The sequence below is a fragment of the Embiotoca jacksoni genome, unplaced genomic scaffold, assembly GCF_022577435.1.
Source record: "Embiotoca jacksoni isolate LCO1_2020_lvr unplaced genomic scaffold, fEmbJac1.0.p SCAF_2, whole genome shotgun sequence".
Classification (NCBI taxonomy): Eukaryota; Metazoa; Chordata; class Actinopteri; family Embiotocidae; genus Embiotoca; species Embiotoca jacksoni.
The window spans coordinates 11711930-11737058 of NW_027185340.1; the positions used below are offsets into that span (position 1 = coordinate 11711930).

Sequence of the window (25129 nt, forward strand, 5' to 3'; positions counted from 1 at the left end):
TGAACAACTACATTGAAATTGTCAGAAGTGCTTATTGTCATTTAACTAAAGTCTACATATCCAAACTGAAGACTATTTTAGTGTCTGTAATCCAATTCAGGCATGTCGTGACAAACTATATCATTGGGTTTGATATAACGGTGTAAAATTTAAGTGATACTACAGTATCAAACCTGAGTTGGAGAAAGAGGGCGCGTCTTTCAGAAGGTGCAGATTCCCTCAAAGCGTTGGTCATCCCACACTATTGATCCCAATTTGGGATCATGAAAACTTTGTGGAAAACAGGTCTGGCATGAGAATGCAGTGGGCGAGTGATAATGAACAAGGCTGCAGTGTTTGCACAGAGTTGTTTCTTTGTCTGACAGACTGAGCCCGTGCTCTAATCTGGGTTATCTGGCGGTAATCAGCTTAGCCCACTGCTACTCTCACTGCTGCTGCTGCTGCTGCTGGGTGGGCACTTTCTGTAGTTTTAGTCCGGTTCGGTCTTCTCTGCCCTTTCACACAAACACCTGTTCAAGTTCAGTTTACAGGAATAAGATTTTGGAGAAACAAAAGGTTCAGAGTTTTCCCAGGGAGTCCTGTCCGAGCTGCGGCCATGGCTGAACGTCAAGAGATGAGTTCGACTGAGGGGGCACCTGCTGCAGACATGTACCCTGGAAAAATACTGGAGTATATGGAAGGCTTCCTCATCTCCAAGGTAACCTACACATGTAGTAAACACACACACACAAAGTCGAAAGTTATTGACACAAATGTAGTTTCCCCTCTTCAGTTTGAGGGTGAACTTGATATTTATATTTGATATTTGATATTTACTTGATATTTGGGAGGCATCAAACATTTAAAGCCACAATGATAAAGACTCTTTAGAGCTTTGATTGTTTACTCAATTAAGAAATGGGACAATTTTCATATTTTTTGATGATTGAATAAGTCATTTTGCATTGATGACTCCTTATTATCAAAAATGTATATTTTGGGGGTTTTATTTGTGGTTTTGCCATCAATCACACTATTTGTTATGAGACATTATTATCACACACTCTAAAAGATGCTGAATGGTGATGCCTGTCACAGTTGACAATCTCCTACTGCAGGAAGAAACAGTCAAAAGATACAGAGGGGATATTATATGTACATTTAAAAACTTGATTTTCATCTTCATTGAATCAAAATGTGTCAAAAGAAATCCCCCCCAAAAAGAGTAAAATATGCCAAGTTTATATTGATTAGTGATAAATATGTACTCAAACAGTATACTTTCGTTTCAAACCCTTTTGTCAATTTGTTGTGAACCTGCACAAACTAATAGGTGGCAAGGTTCTGACTGGACCACTTAACTTCGGTCAGGATCGCCTTTCATTAGCTATCACAAATATAAATAATGTTTTTTGTTTTTTTTTAAACTGTTTGGTTTCATTTCAATAGTGTTTCATTTTTTGAATTAAAACTATTCGCATTAAGTGCAAATGTTCTACAATGGACAAATGAACAGCTGTTATATCTCTATATTTAATTAGTAGAAGCGTTGTTACTTGACTATGTCTTAAATACACAGTATTACACGTGTTTGCTTATAGGACTTAACTATTAAGGTGATTTTAGTCAATTAGTTCAAGTAGATGTGATCTATTTTAGTCTGCTTCACTGTTATTTCTCTGCTCTGTCTCCACTGTGATCCAGACTGTGTTCACGTCCTGTGAACTGGGTGTGTTTGATGTGTTGCTGGGTGCAGAGCGCCCTCTGTCGGCAGAGGAGATCAGTCAGGCGGTGGGAGCAAGTCTGGACGGCACGCAGAGGCTGCTGGCGGCCTGCACAGGCCTGCAGCTGCTCCACACACACCAGGACAATGGGCAAGGTCTGCACACACACACACACTAAGAAATAAGACAACAACTGTCAGCCTCTTTAAAGGAGTTGTGTTGCAGTGTTAATTATTACTACTAATTATTCTCATTATTTTTTGAAGCCGTGTTACATTTCTCCATTATAGTTTAGGATTGAAAAGTGCACGAATGTACAAAATGTGAAATAAAATTATCTGATTGTGTTAGATTTCATTGTTAGCTTTTATCTGACATTCATCACATTTTTAACTGCTGCACCTTCTATCTGTGTGCAAACCTCCCCTTCATGTCTGTCATGTCTGCTTGTTCTGTCTCCCACACAGACACAAAAGGTCAAACTCTGTATTAACACCTACACTCACTCATTCACAGTCTTCTCCTCTGTCCTTCACCCTCCACCTCTCCCACCACCCCGTTTCAGTGTTTTATAGGAACACAGATCAGGCCCGTGTCTACCTTACCCGCTCCAGTCCTTTGTCCCTCTGCCAGTCCATCCAGTACAGCTCCAGAACCATCTACCTCTGCTGGCACTATCTGACTGATGCCATCAGGTCAGTGTTAGTTAATGAGCAAACCAGTATCATGATTGGATTTTTGTAACACTGTCTTGTCTGCCTCACTTGACTAGTTTTTAAAAAATATATATTTTACATTAGCAGATTATTACCTATGTCCGGTTTTCTTGTTAGTGATGACAGTTTTCAACAAATGTAACTACAATTGATTCTTCAATTAAAGGTTTAATCTTATAGGCTATTCAAATCATGTCATGTCATAATATGGTGAAAAAACAATGCCTATCACAGTTTCCCTAAAGCAAACCCGAGATCTTCAGTGTTCATTTCTTTTATGTAAACGTTAAAATGATTGTTAACATTTATGCTGGTTTACTTATCACCTCCATGTCTTCTTTGTCTGAGAATTTAGTATCTGCGCACAAAACCTGAGTTGTGTTTCTTTCTCCTGTTTGGGTGCAGCATCATGAAGTCGGTGTTGTGATAGGCAGACACGTGTCTTATTACAGTTTAAGAATGTTGTCTGTAAAGGAGCCCAAGAGAGTGAAATCATATCCGGGTGGGCAGCGATGGGCTGTAAGAACGGCAGGTTTGATTCATAGCCCGAACACTGTGTATTTTGGGCTTCCTTTTCTGTTTGAACATCGTCTCGAAATGGATTTTAGTCTCATTGTTATGTCTGAGGGAGGAGGGCCAGCAGCTCCCAAACAGCGTGACTGGATTTACTGTGGCTAACAAGTGAAGTCCATCTGTGAGAAACACTGAAAAAGACACAAGATGATATCTAAAGGATATCTTGATCTAAACGACTAATTCTCTCCTGCAGGAGTGCTATAGAAACACGTAATATTAAACTAATTAGAGCATGATCTTGAATTTGTATTGCTTTCATCTGTAGCCGTGACTGTGAGATGAAGTAGAAGCTGGTGTTAATACAATCTCTAAATCCCATATTTTGTGTACTCGCAGTGGCAAATATATAGAGAAAATATCGTGAAAGAAGTCACATATATAATAAGGCTGTCTTATATAAATACTTCTGTCTTTGTCTTGACTCAGAGAGGGAAGAAACCAGTATGAAAAGGCTTTTGGAGTCAACTCTAAAGACCTGTTTCAAGCTCTCTACAGGTAAAACACACACACACACACACACACACACACACACACACACACACACACACACACACACAAAACACATGTTCTTGCTAATCCACATTCCATCCCTGTCTCCCCATCTTAAGCCTGTCTATCACTCTTTTCCCTCTTCCCTCCTAAAAAAAAACTGTCTAGTGGGAGTTATTAGGAAGTGGTGAATGTGTGTGTGTGGGGGGCAGGGGGGGGCGCAGTGATGTGAGGAAGCTTTGGGGCAGGGAGGGAGAGAGAGAGAGTGGAAGAGAGAGTACATCTGCCATTGTCCTTGAGGTCTGGTGTGTTTATAGTATCTAGTGCCCACAGTTTTAACGCTTCACTGATCTGCTGATCCGCAGCTTTCAGGGGTCACACGCTCAAAATTTCACACTTTGTTTGTTAATAGATTTTGATCAGCCTGCCTGAGGCCTTGTGCTGTAGAACACTGCTGGACCCATATGAGACCCAAAGGACAAGAATTAGTTCAAACTGAAACACAGTGGAAAATCCTGCCAAAACATCCTCCTTTCTTGTCCTTTATAATAATGTGTATTGCAAAATTATTGCACTTTGACGGAAAAGGATCTGAAGGGGATGTTAACATGCGCATGTACATTGTTATCTTACATCTGAACTGTGAAATACCATGTGCCCATGTAAAGAGGTATGAATTATCCCATCTGCCGGGTAGTAAGCCTGAGCACACACCAGTACAGCAGAAATATAAAATATTGAACGAGATAACTTCTTTGCAGACCATGTTGTGAATTTCTAGCTGGTGCTAAGCATTCTTTGAAGCAATAGTATTTCACATATCAAGCTTTTTTTTGAGCTTGTGAATTAGTTGCTGTATTTCTGCAAATTTCAAATAATTATTTTTCTCATATCCTTTTGAAAAAACAGCTGATGATATTACAGAAACTGTCTCATTAAAAACAAAAAGATGCATGCAAAAGAGAATACAAAATATGAACTATGCACACATAATGTCATGTACCTTTTGTTCAGATGAATTTGCCGTTCAGATTTAATTGATTGAAAATGAAAGTACTCTACAAGAAGAAATTTCAGCACCTGCGTTCGGCTGAATTAATGTGGAGAAGCAGTTGTTTGTCCTCGCTGATTTCCCCTGTGAATTCTGTGGGTAAATTAGCGAGGGGAAACAACCACTGAAGTCATACGCTGCATTCTTGGAGCGCTGCAGCAGGAGATGGAAGATTCAAAGCTGGCTGGATGACTCAGACTCCTGTTTACTCGTCGCCATATAAGCACTCATGTACTACAGCCAAGTCCCATCTATGGCTTGAATTCTGATTCTGGGGAGAAAACAAAAAGGATTTGGAGAGGAAACTGATCAGAGTGTGTGGATTTAGAGATATTTTGAGATTTCAAACAAACACACGCAACTACATCGTAGGACATTTTAATAAAAAAAAAATATATAAATAGAGTTTATCTATTACTTTTTGTTGTGTTGCTATGTTACCCTAATTGGCACATAAATTAAAACATTACCGCTGAATTCAAACACATGTTCACTGTCTAGTGGGAGGTGATGGTACAGTGAGGAGTACATAGGAAATAGATGTGGTTAGTGTATGGTATTGTGAAGCAGCTGTAAATTAATTGAAAGTGTATTCTTATAATTTAAACTGGAACAGAAAACACAGAAGTTTACACACTGTATGAACATCGTAGGCTGCTGTCTGCCTAATGACAATGTTAGAAATGTGATTGGAGCATATATCGAGACAGACAGTACATTTGAATGGATGTTTGTAACCCAGCTATAATAGGGTTCTTCAGGTTTAGTGCTTACTGTATTTGAACATGTAAATAGCATTACCTCATGACAGAAAGCTTTTATTCTAATTCAAAAAAAGGCCTGGCTCTTTGTTAATGTGAATTTTGCAATACAGGCTTCTCTATTAGTATATTTTTCCATTACAAAAGAGATTCGCTGGCAAAAGTCGATCAAAAACTAAGATTAATTTTATAATTATCAACGTGCTGTCAAACTGAAAGCATGGCACCATTCAAAGTGGATCAGAGTCACTCTTCAGGCTTTTCTTATTATTGCTGATATGAATGAGGCCAAAGCAACCAGACAGCCAATAACTACAACTCAGGAAGTACAGATATGACAGAGACCGGCGGGGATGTTGTGGATACTAGACTTGTCTGTGCAGAGAGCAGACAGATCATAAACCACAAGTTATGAAGATGTGCCTAAGGACAGGGATAATTAGTCATAGACCTTTGCAAGAGCTGTGGGGACCACCTACCCTTGTTTCAGCAACACTACAATTCAACAACTAGACAGCTATAAAGGAGCGACAAACTCCTCCACCTTGAAATAGGGAGACCGCACCATCGCTATTGTCAAGAAAGCTCACCAGAGAGGTTTTATTTTTAAGACAACTGAAAATATGTGGTAGATGCAGGAATGGTATGGTGCAGTTCTATAGAGCAGCAGTAGAGAGCATCCTTACCTTTGCAGTAACTGTGGACAAAAGAGTGTGTGCCGCATTCACAATTGGATGCGATCTCGCACCTGTAACAGAACTCTACAAGGCTAGATTACTAAAAAAGGAGCTGACCTTCCAGACAACCCCTTTAACCTTGCTATTAATTGAGTTTCTTTCCCTCAAACAAGACTAAGAAGCGTCAAGAACATCCAGATTTCAGAATATATCCTGAAGCTGTTTGCCTCCTTAACTCTCAAACTTCACCACTGCAGGCCACTCAGCAGGTTTAGATAATTGTGCAGTAAGGTGGATGTTTTTGGAGGCACATAATGTAGTGGGTTGTTTGAAGTTGCTGCCAATTCCCCTAAAGGTGATAGTGTTTTTGTCTGTGGCGTTCTTATGTTAGATTTGAATTGATTTGTTTTGTGCTTTTGTAATTATTTAATGGGTTGGATTTTATCTAGCTGTTTTATTCTTGTTTAATGTATTATGTGCTTTATGAGTGAGTGGTTGCAATATTTTTGTCCTTCTCTGTCTTAGTTTATGTGAGACAGGATGAGATAGCGTGCAAGCCAACAGGCTTCATCATTGAAATAAAGGACTGAAAATGTTGTCGTTGGGGGCATTCAATATCTTACGCCCAAAATATTTTCAAATTAAAGCTGACAGTCTGCTGTTGGGCCTCAGAGTCATTTCATCTTTTCACGTCCAATGCAATCAGGCTGGAGCGAACAATGAGTCACTTTCAAAGTTCCTCTGGAGGTCACTGTGACTGAACTTGGTTTGTGTCTCACATGGCTGAGCGCTCTGCTACAGTGAAGTTTTGATAAATACAATTGTAGTGTTACAGAATTAAGTGTGTGTGTGTGTGTGTGTGTGTGTGTGTGTGTGTGTGTGTGTGTGTGTGTGTGTGTGTGTGTGTGTGTTCCTCGTGGCAGGGACAGTGCTGGTTGATGAGGTGGAGATTTCTCAGAGCAGCAGCAGTCACCGCAGGCTCTGCTATTCTGCTGCACCCTGTCGTTCTTTCTCTCTAACACACACAAACCATGGTGTCGCCACAGGCAGAAACTTTGTCTACGAGGAAATGCACTGTGTGAGTGTGTTACTGAGTAGCTCTGTAGGCGAAAACTTACAGAAAATTAAAAAGGCTTTTGCTTCAGTGCATACGTAAAATTACTGTTCCCCCCCCCCTCTCTCTGTGTATGTGTGTGTGTCTGTGTCTCTGTCTCTCTCTGTGTGTGTGTGTGTGTGTGTGTGTGTGTGTGTGTGTGTGTGTGTGTGTGTAGGTCTGACGAGGAGATGGTGAAATTTATGCAGTTAATGAACTCTATTTGGAACATCTGTGGTAAAGATGTGGTCACAGCCTTTGACCTTTCGCCTTTCAAGATCATTTGTGACCTCGGAGGTAAGTTTTGTGTGTGTGCTTTTATCGCGTCAACACATCTCATTTCCATAAGGTTGGTTCATTAACTTAGTGGCAGCTGGCTCAGCCACACATGTATTTACACAGTGCAGAATGTATGCACACAAATGCACAACACGCATAGTCAACTGTGACCTTTACCCCCCCCCCCCCCCCCCCCCCCCCAACCTTCTCTGACTTAATGACTTCGTCAACCTTCCCAACGCACTCAACTTATACTCACCTCTACCTGGACACACATAGTTTATCATTGAATATTAGATATGAGTTGATCAGTTTCATCAATCTTTGAAATTACCGTATAAATTGTTCAAAGATATTCTGGTACATGAAGCTTGAGTGAGTGTTTGTGATGAGCTGTTAACAGTCTGGGTTTTAATGAGATTCGTTTGTGTTTATAGTTTATAAAGGCTTTTCCAGCTTTACTATGTAGTTGTATGTGATTTTTGCACAGCCTGATCCTAATTTAATGCCCTTTAACCTGACGTTTCCAAGTTCCTAAGAACTGTGAATATGCCAGCAAGTAGGAGGAGCAAACATTCATCACCATCTTTTGTTCAACAGATTGGTTGAACTGAGCAGCTGTTTAAATGGATGAATATGAAACAAGATGTTGCATACTTAAAGGTAAAATGGTAGCTTTTCACTGTTCTCTGTGTGTGCGTTTTTTTCAGGACAGATTTATTTATAACGCATCTTTGAAGAGCAGGCTCCTTACAAAATGATTTACACAGAGAGCAAATGGCACAATGATTAAAAAGTGTGGTGGAAACAAGTCTTAACAAACACACTATGAACTCCACAATGAAAGGACAGAGCTTCTAAAGAGGAGGGAAATGAGCCAACCAGGCTGGATCAAATAGAAAGGATGAAAATAATACTTTTTTTTTTTTTTTTTTTTTTTTTTTAAAGGTAAAAATTAATCTTCTGTTGTCACACATGTTTTTATCTAAAACTTCCGGAGCTGGAAGGAACTTTTGTCTGAGATTTATTGAGTTCTTTTTTATTCTCTCATCCTGAGTGCCAAGTTGAGCTGAACATTGTTTCCACTCCTGTACTCAGAGCCAAAAACAGTAAATGATGGCACTAATGGATCATTTAAAACTAATGTCTCAAAGAATCAATGTTTAGTTTATAGCTGTGTCCACACACAGGACCAGACTTTGTAATAATTACATTAAAATGTTTTAAAATATTATCCATGAAACTCCAGTACTTCTGTTTTGGAGAATCACCTATGTAACACTCAGGTGAGATGTTGAGACACGGGCATTGAAAAAGAAACTCTAACCCAGACTGAATGTCATTCAATTCAACGTTAAAAAAGCCAAATAATTCAGAGCACCATGACCACATAAAGTGCCTCAACATCTATCAAGAAAAAAACAATCCCCCCCCAAAAATCTTTGCAATCATTTTTTTTTTTTTTTTTTTGCATTAACAAAGTGTCTCTCTGTTTTAATGACTTACAAACGACAACATCTACACGAGCTTAGTTAAACACAATTAGCTGGCCACGATACCAAAACTAGCTGACACCTACAAGTGGCCCCCAGCTGTGTGTGACACCTCAGCTGACCACACAGGGGAGCTGTGAAGCCACTGAAAGCCTCCTGTAGCTCTCTTTCTCACGCGCACACACACACACACACACACACACACACACACACACACACACACACACACACACACACACACACACACACACACACACGCACGCTGCACTTCGGTGTGCGCATACAGACAACCAGGACAGTTTCCTTGTCTTCTCCCACTCCTCTGTGACTCGGTCAGCATGGGGCTCCATGTTCATGTTTATGCATGACGCTGCATCACCAAAATGCGTGTGCATGTGAGCAGCAGGATGCTGAAGGGCATGACTGCAGTGTCCCATGTAGACTCCGACTCTCACACAGCATCTGTTGTGTCTGTGCACACCTGCTGCTCAGGAACTCTGTCTATCCGTCTCTTCGTCTGTCCAGCTGTCTGCCACCTACCTGATATGAACTCATCCACATCAGACTTCAGCCAGGCTGTGCGTGCATCTATACTGTGTCTAGTCACAATATAATTTCTATGGACAGACGTATAGGTGGAAAGCCCTTTAGCAAGATTTATTTTATTTTAATGTGACATTTAATACACAATTCTGTGGTATGTTTTGTTTAAAAATATATAATCAACTTAAAGGTTACAACAACTCTAAAAGACATTACATTAAATAGTTCTGAAACAGAAGGTTGTTGTTTATGTAAACAGCCATCTGGTTCACGTTGCTCCGCTTTTTTCGATGCATGTAGTGGCAAAAAGTTCAACAACAAGAAGATATTATTTATGTTTATGCATTCAAACTTTTATTAAAGTAGTGGGAAAGAATTGGTAAAATGCTGTTATGTATCAAAACTTGAAGTACTGATTGAGAATAACAGTTGGTTTGCTAATATGAACAGAGTATGTTTTGTGTTTAAGAAAGTTCACGGGATCAAGAACATTGAATTTTTATGAATCTTGAATCAACTGTATAGAAATATCCATTTATATTTGTCTTCATGTTTGCTTGTCTGAATTGTTTTGCAACTGATCATAATTGAAAATACAAAATTTTTCCCTCCGTTAATAAACATTACTTATGTGAACACATTTTTGATTGCTTTTATAGATAGTGAGAGCAGATTCTGAGCCAGTGTGGCAGTAGAAGCATGTCGTTAAAATCTGAACTAGTACTAAAAACTTGGTACCTCAATACACCTCAGGGACCTCTAAAAGACAGGTGAATGGTTAATATATATGCAGCAAAGGGCCAATATATTCTGACCTTTAGTCCCTTGTATGGATCCAGCCCCTAAACAGTGGAAATATCAGTTTCATGTCATGATGCATTTTTTTTTTTTTTTATTCTACTTCCTCTGCAGTATTCTTCGGTTTCTTTCTCACAGTTTGTCACACAGTTGGTCTGTTAATGGTAAATGTAGTTTTTAAGCCGAAGCTGATGATATCATCAGATGTTTGGAAGCTCCTCCAGAGCAACGGAGGCATTTCTCAACTGTTTCCCCAGGCTGAGTGGTCCTCCCTGTTGTGAGGATGTTGTGTAAAATCAGCAGAGTTCCCCTTTAGTGCTGCCTGCTTGAGCAGGTTGGATATAGTCACCAGCATCCAGCTGCTGACACAACACTGATGGAGCACCTACACACCACGACTCTGAAAACTTTAGGGAACATCTGTTATTAAAATATTCTGAATTTGATAAAACAGCAGAAATACCAACTTGTACAACTATGTATATATATGCATATTAGATACCACACAAACAAAGTAAATAGGGTGAAAATAAAAACAAGACAGTGAAACACAACCATGATGCTCTATAACAATCTCAAACCTCCCATCAAAGGGATTTCATTACAAACCTGAGGCATCCAGGTTAGCTCAGGGTCTCGAACAGCTCGTTGTATTTGATTTTGCTCCTCCTTGTTGCTCTTTGATTTTTCTTCTCTGCTGACCCCTGTTTGATGTGAGAACCAAATAGTACCCGTGCACGTGCGTGCGTGTTTGTGTGCACTAGAGAAAGCTTTGTAACAATACAGACTGATAAAGCAGCAGCAGGTCATGTTAGGAGGAAGGTGCTACAGGGCGAGACAGCTTGCCCCGTACACACTCACACTCGCCCAAGTCTGACTGGCTTTGTAGGTTTGTCAAAGTGAGATCCTTTGATCCTGTATTCTGCCTCACTGCTCTCCATCCCATTCACACACTCTCCATCCAGCTCTCTCTTTCTCTCTATCACTGTCACTTCCTCTTTTGTTCTCCCTGTTTTAAATTCAGTTTGCTTTATGAAGCATGCAAAATGATAATAATGCTGCCAAAGCATCAAGTTGAAAGATTCATATTTTCATATTAAATCCCTGTATCCGCCCTTGTGTGTGTGTGTGTGTGTGTGTGTGTGTGTGTGTGTGTGTGTGTGTGTGTGTGTGTGTGTGTGTGTGTGTGTGTGTGTGTGTGTGTGTGTGTGTCAGTCAGTCAGTCATATGCTCATTTCAGTGCCCCATTTTCCACTCAGATCAGCAGATCTGACCTCTGCCCTATAACGACTTAGAGTTCTCTCTCTGAGGGAAAAGAAGCAGAACAGTAAGAGTCTATGACAGCAGTGCAAAATGGCTCTGTGACAACCAAATGTTTTCCTGCTAAAAAGAAGGCTTAATGTTTGCATGTGTTCACCATATTAGTTTAATGTTTTAGCGTGCTTATAGATGTTATTTTGCCCTGAACTCAAAGTAGATATTTTGACCTTACGGAGAAGAGAAGACAGAGAATCACTAAACACTTTATAAAACATCTTCTGGTAGTCCTGAATGTCAGTATTTCATTTTGTACCCATCATCAGCTAGATGTTCAGGTATTTCAACAAATAAGTAAAGGCTTTTACGTGCTTGTGGAACTACGGGAAAAAGTCAGACAATCACCAAAGACATCAGAATTCATCCTCTGGGCAACTTAAAATGTTAAACACAGTATATAGTATACACATTTCATATCAGTCTGTTTTATATTTGAGATATTTCAGTCTGGATACACCAACATTGATGTATCGAGAGCCATGGTGCTTGTGTGGCTAAAAACAATGCTAAACAATGGCTAATGCATTTCAGTGCAAAGGTTCGTATTCAAATGCATGTGGAATCAGTTTTTTGCAGATAAACATCCAATCAAATTGTGTGTTTTCAGATGAGATTCTTTAGTCGGACTGCTGGACAGCAGCTCTGCCGTCTCATTCTATATAAAGCGTCTGTCTCCCTGTCGCTCTACATTCAGTTCAATTCGCTCTGCTTTATTGGCATGAATGTTAGATGAACCATATTCCCAAAGCCGCCACATACAACTGAATACAAATCATGCAAATAAATAATGGGTTTATACCTGAAAGCATCTGTTCCACTTCCACATCCATAGGTGTGTGTGTGTTTGTGTGCACTGAGTGTGTGAATGATGCACTACCTTGTTAATGAGGGTTGTGTATTCATTGTGCCGTAACTAGAAGTAATTCTCTCTCTCTCACTCTCCAGGCTGCAGCGGAGCATTAGCCAAGCAGTGCACGTCAGCCTACCCAGAATGCACTGTGACGATCTTTGACCTCCCCAAGGTGGTGCGTACATCAAGGGAACACTTTGTCAGTGAGGCTGACCAGAGGATAAGCTTCCACGAAGGTAAAATCGTTACAACTGGGCAAAATCGCTCCACAGTTATTTTCTCTAAAGCTATTTACATGTAAACAGACATAATCTAAACAAAAATAACAAGTATTTTTGTCAAAACACACGCATACACCGAAAAAAAACACTGAATCCTTTAAGATCTGATCAGTGTCCATTACACGTCTGTGTTTATTTTTTATATAATATTGTGTTGAAGTCCATTTACATGATATTACCATGCAATCTGTATTTGGATACATTATCTGAGATTTTGTATTTACATTTGGTTTTAATAAGTGTTCTCATTAACTTGATTCTGCCTGCATTGTGATCAGATCTAAATATGTAAATTATTAAGCAGAGCCAGGGGGACTGTCAACAAAACTGGCACATAGCACGCAGAGGCAACTTTTCAACTTGTTATGAGGGTCTGTTTTTTCATAAAGGGAAGATCTGGCAATATTCTGTGGTTTTCTTGTTACTATGAAAAGACAGAAAATGAGAAATATTTACTCATTTTAGAAAGTATTGTGTAGCCAAAACATGATATAGCTGATTCCTCTGTGCTATAGAACTCCACTGGCCAAAAACCTGGACTTGAATACATTGGACTGGCTGACAGGTTTCTTCCTCAATTTAAAAAATGCATTTCCATAAACCCCCTAAATGTCCCAACATAAATGCGCTCTTTATTTCTGTTTGAGTAACGTTTCTTAAACAAATTCTGTCCGGCTGTTTCAGAAAAGTTTATGAAATTTCTTTTGTAATAAATCAAATTATACAATATCTTTGTGATCTGTTTTTTTAATATTTACAATCTCATTAAGAACCTGATCGGGGCAAACATCCACAGACGAGGTCTTTCAATGTATTGAAGCTTTGTTAACAAAACAACAAAAAAAAAAATGGTTCAAAAATATTTAAAATCTCCTGCTTTGTGCCCAAACTGTATGGATAGTCTTTACATCTGGCTGCTGATAACAGTGCTTTTTTTTTTTTTTCACCCATTTATTTCTGCATAGTGCATACATAAAATTTTCCTTTTCCAGCTGACAAATCCAGATTTATTTGGCATGTTAATTCCTGGCATGAAGACATCAAAGTAATATTACAGCATAGGTCTTAATAGAGTGTAAAGCAAGACTAATACATTTGCCTGGCTAGTATATTATTTGAGATTAGTGTTTTTATTAGTATTGGCAGATAATTAATGAGGAATTGCAGCATAAATGCCAAATAAGGTTTAAGGTAATTTAGAAACAGTTTCACCAGTGTGTGCCCAATGGAAAGCACAAAGTGGATTTTTCAACTGCAAAATGAGCAACTTAATATGTATCTTGTATCTTAAAATCTAAGGATACCATGTCAAGATTATTCGTTTATGTTTCGTGTTTATGGTTATTGGCTGATATATTACCATTGGATCTTTAAAAAAAAAAAATGGTATATCCAAATCAGCCTCAAAACCATGAGTGTGTAGATCCAAGGTTTTTTGATATTTAAATCGAGAATTATTTTCATAAAGAATACTATGTCCGATCTGGTTTTTACGTGCGTTCCTTGTCCTGCTCTTATGATCTACCCATAAATCTATAAAAAGCCACCATAAACATCCCCCGTTTATTGACTGCCTGTAAAGATCTGTAATGTCTGAAAACAACAAACGTCCGGTCTGAAAACATGAGCAGAATACGACTCTGTTGATGCAGTCAACTGGGAGTCTCTCTCTCTCCCACTGAGTTGCTGCTGTTTGACTGAAGACATTGTGTACAAAACTGTCAATTTATGCTCCATGCTTCCTTTGTTGCTTTTCCTCTCCAGCACAGCAGCTAATGTGTGTAAAAAGTTCACAGCAGCTGGCACTTTTAAAAACCCAGAGCTAAAATCAGTTCTTGCCTCTCCTGCTGTCCTCACAGCCACGACGAGAGCTGGAACATTGCAGTTCAAACTCTTGTGTAGTTTATTTCATCTTAACTTCAAATACTGTGGCTACAGTTGCAACTGACAACAAGGAGATGAAATTGAAGTTTTAGTGACTTGCCGCCTGAACGAATCTTAAAAATCCAAATCCCTAAAGCATGTATTTACCCCCATAACTAGCTCACCGCTGAATGTTCGACAGCAGCTGGAAATATGCTGCAATCAGTTGTTTGCATTTGACATCATTGAATTACAACAGACATCATTCCTTTGTGGTAATTATGTTTGAGAATGTAAACCACTAATCGAGTCATGTTTTTATTACTTGAAGGCTTGTCAACAGAATTTATAATTACATGAAATAATTAAATTGAACTGTTCTGCAAACAGTTCGGGCAGCCCAACTCGAGTCCTCCGCGACGCTCGCAGGACACTCTCCTCGCACTGCAACACACCCCTTGTAATGCCTGCGGCGTGTTGAAGCCACCAGTGTTCGGCTCCTTTACTGCTGCATGTCTGCAAATGCCGCTTCTAGCTTCACCTTTGAGGGGAACTCTGTCCCACTTCCTGCTGAAAGTCTAGACGCCAAACATAAATGATGTTCATATTCTGCAGTCACAAAATCTATTCCAATTGAGTTGGCTGATTGAAATGTAGCACTGTCTCAGGAATTCAATGATTCTCTGTGTGTCTATTAGGAGACTTCTTTAAAGACCCTCTGCCAGAAGCTGACCTCTATATTCTCGCCAGGATCCTCCACGACTGGACAGACGAGCGCTGCATAGAGCTACTCAGTAGAATATTTAAAGCCTGCAAACCAGGTGTGTGTGTGTATGTATATATATGTGTGTGTGTGTGTGTGTGTCTTTGAATGTGAAAGGGATGAGTATTTTCCTTTTTTCTTCTGCTTGAAATGAGACGGCAGATTGTATCCCACAATGCAGCTGATCCCGGAAAAATCTGTCCTTTCTGACTTTGATCAAAGTCAGACGCACACACACAAAAGCAGCAGACACTATCAGGGAACAGATTGTGCATTAGACGAGGGAGGAGAAAGCAAAGCGATAAAGAAAGTAGGGAAGCCTAGTTTTACAGGACAGTGAATACAGCCTGTTGTATAGACCTTTTTCATAATGGACATTTAACTTGTTATTGCAAGAAAAGCTCAAGTGGAACTAATGATACTGAAAAGAGCCCAAGTTTCACCAATTACTGCAGTGCAATACATCAATCAACAGTGTGTTTGATGGGTAAAATGTGTGATGTGACAAAGGTCTACTACCGTAGATGTTTTATCAGTTCTCATCAGAAACATGAATAGTGCTATATTACTTTTTCACATTAGTGTTGCCTTTGCTAATTAGACAAACCATTAATAGTATGAACATGGCTAAAGTAAATGTCATCCAACTTTCAAAAAACCTAATTGAACAAAATGAAAATGTACTGGCTTGTCCAGTTTAGTTGATTACTGATTTAAAATAGAGCATATTGTTTTGATATACGTACAGTGGGGGAGTATAGCATTTAATACATTTATTAACTGTATAACTGGTAGTGGCGAAGGGAGTGCTCAGATCATTTAAAAAATAGCAATACCACATTGAAAAATACGGAATTACAAGTAAAATTTTACTTAAGTACACGAGTGCTGTTAGCAAACGGTACCTAAAGTATCAAAAGTAAAATTTTTAACTGCTATGTTTGTCAAATATAAATGATTTGAATATTGCTTGATTGACATTTACTTGTGAGGAGCATTTTGTATCGATTTCCCCAATGATGTTTTTATGTCGGTTTATTGTGCTTTTTTTTTGTCTTACAGTTGTATGTTGTCTTGTCACATAATGTATTGTTCTATAGTTGATGTTGTTGATGCTCTTGTGAAAAGCAAATTCCTCCAGATGAAATAAAGGTCTTGATTGATAAAGCAGCATCAAATGGTATTACTCGAGGAGAGTACAAATACCTCAGAGTTGTTCTTTAGTAAAGTAGCTACTTGAGTAAATGTACTTAGTCACTTTCAGCACTGATAATTGGAGACAGACTTGTTGCAGTTCATAAAAATGTCAATAGCTAGCTAAGCTCTGCCAGGGCACTTGTTGAAGAAGAGAAAAAAACAAAACAAGAAAAATTAACAAAATAAATGATTTATATAAATAAATAAATTCATGGGAAGGAAAGAAGGAATAAAGTTGATCTTTCGGTCCCTGCTGTAGGAGGCGCTGTATTGCTGGTGGAGGCGCTGCTTAATGAGGACGGCTCCGGCCCACTGACGGTGCAGCTCTACTCCCTGAACATGCTGGTGCAGACGGAGGGCAGAGAGAGGACAGATGCTCAGTACGCTGCCCTGTTGGCTGCTGCTGGCTTCACCAACATCAAGCATTGCCTCACGGGTAAGATCTATGATGCTGTTCTGGGACACAAAGAGACATGAGAGATGAGGAGATAAACAGATAAATATCACGTGTACCTGGATTTAAGAATCACACCACCTCAGAAATACGTTCTACTCCTTCTGTACTATTTTTTTTTCACTCATACTTTTTGCTAAGTTTCTCCAAATACAAACAAAACAAAACAAAACTCTGCCTGAGCATGATAATATCATATATAACTTTTTCACTGAATCTTTGCTACCTATGAAATATTGAAAACCAAGGACCATCGTGATGGTGGCTCAAATTTGGATACGCTGCATTCTGGATTATTGTATTGGACTTTAAATTGATTAAAATTGAAGCAAAAATGCTAAATCACCAATAAGCACTGAAAGTAGTTTAAGTAAGTCTGGAAAAACTGTCACTGAATATGACTCTCACGTAGGTGAATCAGGCGGGGCCCCAAGCTGTCAAACAGTCTGTATAGTGTGTGAGAGGTGGTATCAGCAGCAGCTGAATTGAGTCCAATCTCGTGGAGTATACGGGGTTTGTAACGACCAGTCTCAGCATGCAGCTACAATAAGCCCTAAAGGTCCATGGTTGCCACACACGCTGCCGAAAGCGAGCTAAACTTTGTCAGACAGTACTTAATGGAGTTTGTAACGCTCAACATGACAGAAATGGCATTTACGTTCGTTTCATCTATAACTTTGAGAAAGGTCACAGTTTCCTCATCCGCCCATGCGACAAAGTCACTTTCTTTATTTGCGTCATCATTTGTTCATCTGTTTCTTTTGCATTTGCTTTTATCAGTATAAAAAATTGTCTGCCTCAACCAAGCTTAAAAATGTATTTGCAATGTTTTTTTCAGATTGTCTTTGTTTCCACCCCAGGTTTTAAGGCGCAAATTGAAAACGCCCATAAAAACAAGTGGATGGAAATGCATCGACGTTTAGATTGACAAAAATGGCTCAAATTAGACATGCAATAAAAGAATTATATGATAAAAAAAACAATAAACGTATAGAAGCTCTATCCTCCCGTGCATTTGGTATTTGTTTAAAAAAAAGTTAAATGAAGGAAGTCTGTCATATTATAGCCTACTTCCTGTGACAGCAAATGCATTCGGGGGTTAAAACATAACACAAAATGAACCACAAAGTTTCTGCACGTAAACTATTAATTATAAATCTATAAAATGGTTTTGAGAGTTGATACAGTATCACAAATATAATATCGCAATGTATGTTAACATTTTCCTACACCCTCACTAAAGCTGCTGTTTTGATAAGTAAATCATTTGAACTGTCTCTATATTATTCTATTGAATGATCTCAGCTTCATTTTTAGCATTCAATGCAAAAAAAGTAATTTTTCTTTTTCCAGAGAAAATCCAGTAATTTTGTCCGAGTGACCTCCAATTTTATTTGATGTAAAATCAAAGCTATAACCAGATATAGTTCTCCTCCCTACCACTAGGGGGTGTGAAGGTCACCTGACACCTGACACCCCCACTCCTCACCCAGACATTTGAATACATCAATCTGTCATCAATCTGGACAGAAGTCTGAAAGGATGCTGAGAGCAACTTAGAGTAACAGTAGTAGAAACACTCCAATTTGTAAGATATTAGCTGCATTAATCAAAATAGTTAATGTGTCAAATTCACACGTTGATAACCACTAATCTATGCCTGTTATTCTGTTACTGTCCAGCGTCAGGGTTTTGTAGGATGTTCATTTTTATAAATTGTGAAAGGGGTGTGTGCCAACAGAAATTAAGTTGTTCTCTAAGTTTATTCAAACCTGCTGTGAAAATGTGATTTACAATGAAATCCCAGAACAAGGATATTTTTGCCGGTTCTAAATCCCGACAGTCAGGAATGAATAAACCGAGTCTGGTGTGACTCTGTTGCAAAAGATTAGCTGTACACTGCAAAGGTCAACCTCTATTAGATGGCGTGCATTGTGAGCTTCCAGTCTTATTGCTAAGAAGATGGACTTCTTTGCATATCTGTTCTCATCTTTCAATCCTAAACCATGTGTCTGAACCTCTCGCTTTTTCCTGTTCTTAACAGCCTAATAAAGCTGTCTTTGTACCGTGCTCTTTGTAATGATGAACATGACTCAATAAATCTTCTTCACAATGGCGGGGTCCATCTTTAATTTCACCCTCAACCTCTTCTGTGCACAGGTTGTATATTCACAATGTAGATATCACCCTTTTATTAGAAACTCAGCCTGTCATTGTGCTCCTCCTCTGATGTGATGCGGTCGGCTTGGGGATATTTTGGAGCTGCACCGGTTGTCGGTGGAAAAACTCTGTCGGACAGATAAATTGGATTCAACACAAGTATCGGTAAATACAATTATACTCGGTTGCATTAATACCCAGCTGTCATTTATTTTTGCAAAAAAATGGACATGTCAAAAGTAATTTCACATGACACATCAGTTGCTGGCTCATTTAGTTGAAAAAGATGATTATCAGCCTTCAGAAACCAATACTGTTTAAGCCTGCTCTGCATTCAGATGACTGCACCACCACTGTTCACTTTTCAGTAACTTTTCTTTACACCCACACAGTCTCACTGCCCTCTGTATCCTCATCTCTCCTTCCTTTTTTCCTCCCAGTAATTGTGAATTAATCAGACTTCAAAGTGCAACAAATTAGAATTGATGTCAAATCCTTGTGGACAGCTTTACAGAGAGTCGCCCTAATGAAGGGAGATGAAGTGCTGAGGCTGAAGACGTCTTGACCTGTGTGGAGAACGTGGTAGTACTCAGTGATGTGTGCAGAATTACATGCCGCTAACTCGTGCCCGTACCACTTTTTGCTTGGCGGTGACACCGATGAGAAAGGCCGAACACAGTTTTTACATGTTAAGACTATTCTGTCTCAGCATCTGGACCAAAGGAAAAGACTAGTCGTTTTCTTGAATACACTAATAGTTTGCTAGTTTTAAATTATTTTTTTTAATTTTAGATATAACATTTTACATTTTATTCTGTCTTAAATCCTTATTTTTCTTTGATATCTAAGAAATTTAGTTTGAATATTATGCCACAAATATAACTCGCAATATACAAGTTGCTTTAGGATTAGGGACCAAAAACCACGGGGTAAAGTTTAGGAAATGGTTCGTTTAAATTCCGTAATTTTATGTTAGTGATATTATGTACATCACGTCAAGTAATTTACTTGCATTGCTTAAAAGAAATCCATGTCCATGGACTCCAACATCAGTGTCCCAGGTGAAAGTCCTGTATTTGTTCAATTCAACCTCCTCCCTGCACAGTCTTTGTCACTCCTTCTACTGTCACATGACCGCCTCCTTCGACTCGGGTGGACATGTTGCAGACGCTAAAGGCCACCATGTTTTCTATCCCTGTGACACCAACAGTTTTAATAAAACGACAGTACTTGATGCCCTGGGAATGAGAACGGGCTATGCCACTACTGTTTCAAAAAGAGCTGTAAATAATATAATAGCTTTGGACAAGAAACAAAGCCGTACAGTTGTATTTATTGATTTGTCTAAAGCATTTGACCCTGTGGATTATATCCTGCTGGGACAAAGCATACTTAACATAGGACTGTCTGATGAAGCTAGTTCACCAATTATCTAACAATTATGAGTTTGTCTGTGAAAGCTAATGGGTACACTTGAAGCTTATTTTTAAAATAACGTTTATTCTCTCTTGAGGTGTTACTGCATATGGAGCATATTCTCATTGCTATGGTGATGATATCATTTTAGTGAGCTCTGCACCCCCTCCTCCAGATGCACTTCATTAACGACAATCTGTTTAATATTTTTTCAGTCACAACTCATTCGTCTTAAGTTTGTATTAATGCAGGCAAAACCAATTTGTTTTCTAATGCAAGAGAAAAAACAGTCCGACTGCTGATATTGTGTCAACTCAAGGGGAGAAAATAGACGTTAAAATATGGCTTGATGACTGTAGAAAACCTTGTGCAGAAACTTAAACAGTTTTTTTTTTTTTTTTTTTCCTTAGACACAAGTTGTGTTTTTCTTTTGAGGCCAGGAGAACACTGATTAATGCTCATCTTAACACTTACTGATTATGGCGGCTTGTTATACATGAAGGCAACAGCACAAGGTCTTCAGCTAGTTTATCACAGTGTACTTGGATCCATTAACTCATCGACGGTTCTGTACTCCAAAGAAAATCTCTTTTTATGTGGGCCGTGAGTCATCGGTAAATTTGGTTTATAAAGCCATTCTGGATAAACTTCCCTCAGATCACATAACTACTGTCTGACTCCAGTGTGTGGACAGATATGGGAAAGAAACTTTCATGTTTTCTTCCTATTTAGAATTGATTGCAGGGGGAAAATAAACTTAAGAAATTGCCTTTGATTTTAGGTAATTTTTGCTTTAAAATTATTAGTTTCATTCTATCCAAAACTTGTATTGCTGCCATCCTGGCCAGGTCTCACTTCAAGTTTAACAAAGGTTAAATACAGGTTAGATACCTTAAAAATAGAATACTTTCTTTTGGATGAAATGCAATTTCAGGCTTAACACCCCTTTTAAATGAGGTTGAATTTAAATTAATCTAAAACTGTAATTATCCCCATTAGGGAGTCTAATTTTTTTGTAACTGCTAATCTCCCCCTCATACTAAAAGCAGATAAGAACAAGCTTTACATTTTTTCCACGTCTTTGATAAGAAGAAGAAAAAAAAGGAAAAGGTGAATTTTCTATTTTGCATTTTAAAGTAAAAGGAACTACTGGAATGCCATTTCATTTTTCTAATAATCAAAAGAGAAATAGAGAAAGTAGCTTTCATGATTCATAAAAGAAAGGCAAGTCATGACAAAAGTAAAAACAATGTAAAATGCTATGTGAAGAATTACTTAAAAAAATAGAGTGAGGGGAGATACTTTTCAGCTGAGATAAGAAACAATAATCAGATTGCAGTCTGCATGTGAGTCTGCAGATGTTTTTATACTGCTGTAGAACATCAGCAGTAATTCTGTGAGAGTATCACTTTAAGTACTTTCCCCTCACTTTTCTTCAATGATTTAGACCCGGGTCAATGTTTTCCACTCTAGCAGAGAAAGGTGCATACATTTCTCCTCTCTACTTTTCAGTTCCATTTACTGCTCCATCTCATGAGGCTATTATTGTGCCAGCCTCAGGTTCAACCTGAGTGGGTTTTATGGATGGTTCTAGAAAGTTAGAGCTATAAAAATAGGGAATTGTGATGAAGAAGAGGATAGTAAGCTGAGGATGCCCAGGCCCTGTTACTCCCCCCGTCCTGGACTAGTGGCTCAAGTCACACCAGAGAAAACACACAATCCCATAATAATGCAAAGACAAAGGGTATCCCTGTTGCCTAGTGATTTATGATGCACATCCCCCTAACACAATGTCTCTGGTTTGCATCATAATTAATTAGAATAAAGTAAAAAAAAGAGCATTACGTAAAGATTACATATGTGTCTTTGGGATTTGATTCCCACTCGTTTATAACATGTGGAAGTGCATTTCCCTTTAGGACGTAGATGAAAAGTAGGAAATTATAAAAACATGAAATCTCATGAGGATCTCTTAATTATGGAATAGTAAGTCATATTTATGACTTGCAGCCATGTGCGTGTATTAATGTGTGTTTTGTGCTGTGCAAGTGTTGATGCACGTGTCTGTACCAGTGTACGTATCAATTGGCATGTAGAACATTTTGTGTCTTCACCTGTGTGTACGTGCGTGTACGTGTGAGCTGTGTACGAGCTGTGTACTTCACTCTTTGGGGACACTCTAAATCTGCTCCACAAGTCACGCACCCTCCCACCCTCAAGCTCCAGGATGCCACTTTAAGATAACAACTTCGGGGCATTTCAGGGAACACTCTCAGTTTAAGCCCCAGACTCTGTGTGTGTGTGTGTGTGTGTGTGTGTGTGTGTGTGTGTGTGTGTGTGTGTGTGTGTGTGTGTGTGTGTGTGTGTGTGTTTGTGTGTGTGTTTGTGTGTGTGTTTGTGTGTGTTTGTGTGTTTGTTTGTTCAAGTGTCTGTATGTGTGTGTGCTGCTTATTAGTGCTCCCGGCTCTTTTTGTAATGTAGTTATAGTTTTATTCCGAAGTTTTCACAGGAAAAGTTAAGACCTGCTTTCCTGTTTTGAATTGCCGTCGGAGGAAAGCTTCACGACTCGGCGTTTTCAAGCAGAATTCTCCTGCAAAAGAGCGGAAATACAAAACGGGGACAATTCACCTTCCTTTTGGGGATTTATTTTAAATCTATATCTTTATTACTTTATTACCTACATTTGAAAATGTTCCTTTTAAACTTTCTAAAAGTAATAAATTTAGTTATCTGATCAGCTTTAATTTGGAGGAATTAATGTAAGATGTTAATGTATTAAGACCTTCACACGTGGACCATCTTTATGTTAATCATACTGAAGGTTCATCTAAAGTGATAAACCTGAAAATAAAAAATCTATTCGTTGCTGCTGCCATTAAAATCTTTGTTAACAGACAAACGGACAAATCTGTATCCACATTGCGTTATCAATGTGTTAGAGGCTCTCCTCTGAATTTCATCCACCTGTGTTGCTATAGTAACCTGATGTGGCACAGTTTTGCTGTAGAAAAGAAACAAACTCCCTCCAAAAATGACATCCCCAGTTTACCTTATGTGACATGACCTATTTATTTAGTATTTCAGTCACATGGTCGTGAGCGAGCAACAGGACCCAGATATGCACTTTGCAGGCACGTTTATGATTCAAGAATAGCTGCATGGCCACACAAAATGCAAACCCAGTTTTCCACTTGTTTAGAGGAGAATAAACTATAAAAAATAACTAGTAATAAATAAGCAGCAGTCTCACCAGGATGACGATGCCCGCTTGCTGCTCACTGAGGAAGCCTGAAACCTTCAAACCTTCAAACCTTCAAACCGCAGTTTGTTTTGTTGTGGCAGCTGCATGTTACAAACCGAGGGAGTCTCTGATGGGTGTGCTGCCTCACGAGGAGGAAAAGTAGAGATGTGCCCTGTGTCTTTTCATCAGAATCACGGTGAAGGGATTAACACACACGCACACACACATCCATCACATCTCACAACTCAATAAAAGTGTCTCTTGGCTGTAAGCTGTGCTTTGTCACTTCCAAACACCTCCATAATTCATGGGGCCGGTGACAGCACTATTGAACCGAGGACAAAGATGTCTGCCCTGTAGGCTACACACACACACACACACACACACACACACACACACACACACACACACACACACACACACACACACACACACACACACACAAAAGGTGGTTGTAGACTTTAATGGGGTACAAACACGGAGAAACACAGAATTTATGTTTGTGTAGATGAGGTGATGAAGCTCTGCTCGGTTGTGTTTGTGTACTTGAATTACTCAGATTGTGCAGATATAAAGACATACACAGTCACATTGTGAGGACCCGCCTCACTTTTTGGTCCTCATCACAGAATTTTAGAGGGACGACTTGATCTGAGGTTACTCTTAGGCAAGTAATGGTTATGGTATGGATATAGTTTGGGTTAGTATCCAGCAGATAAGCCGATGTAATGTCCTCTGAAGCAACGGAAACATGACTGTGGTGTGTGTTTGTGTGTGTTTGTTAAACTTCTCCCCTCGATAATGACTAATCCCTCCTCTTTTGCCCTCTGTCCTCTCTGTCACTTACTGTTGCTTCTGTTTTTTGTATCTTTGTCCTGCCCCGTAGCATGACTAAATACAGTCCGTCTCACACGTACACACTCACACGCAGACACACACACATTCACAGCAGGGGGTTGTGGCTGTCTGGCAGACATATTTCAGCCACAAGGTTGTCACTTCTGCTCCTGGCAACATGTCAGCCACCCACATGTCTCCTCCCAAAAAAAAAAGGATCCAGGGACAGAAATACATCCTCGTCCCAGTTTTGACGTCATTTGGTTCTCCCAGCCAAACTGAGGAACACACACACACACACACACACACACACACACACACACACACACACACACACACACACACACACACACACACACACACACACACACACACACACAAACAAACAAAAGAGCCCAGTGTTTCTCTTTATTAAAGTGATTTTTCACAACACCGATGCTTATCCTGCTGGAGTGGACAGTATGAATGGAAGGCACGCCACTTAATTTCTGCATTTGCACCGATGACACTGAAGGCGGCATATAAATTTGCCCTGAAATGACAACAGGAAAACAAAACATTATTGTTTACT

General features: G+C 39.2%; 1 protein-coding gene across 1 annotated transcript; it reads left to right on the plus strand.

Annotated features, from left to right (window-relative positions):
* Window positions 1-464: 464 nt before the first annotated feature.
* asmt (acetylserotonin O-methyltransferase) lies at window positions 465-17851 on the plus strand. The gene is made up of 8 exons (XM_069153620.1): window positions 465-697; window positions 1684-1858; window positions 2269-2398; window positions 3422-3490; window positions 7245-7363; window positions 12442-12582; window positions 15189-15311; window positions 16710-17851. Exons 1-8 carry the CDS (start codon window positions 596-598, stop codon window positions 16925-16927), a joined length of 1077 nt encoding a protein of 358 aa, XP_069009721.1. The 5' UTR covers window positions 465-595; the 3' UTR covers window positions 16928-17851.
* Window positions 17852-25129: the final 7278 nt, after the last annotated feature.

What these genes read in the sequence shown, in the direction of transcription:
- asmt (XM_069153620.1), top strand. Translation starts at nt 596, where the DNA reads ATGGCTGAACGTCAAGAGATGAGTTCGACTGAGGGGGCACCTGCTGCA. An exon ending in CTGTTTCAAGCTCTCTACAG is followed by an intron (nt 3,491 to 7,244) that starts GTAAAACACACA and finishes GTGTGTGTGTAG; the next exon opens with GTCTGACGAGGAGATGGTGA. An exon ending in GAGGATAAGCTTCCACGAAG is followed by an intron (nt 12,583 to 15,188) that starts GTAAAATCGTTA and finishes TGTGTCTATTAG; the next exon opens with GAGACTTCTTTAAAGACCCT.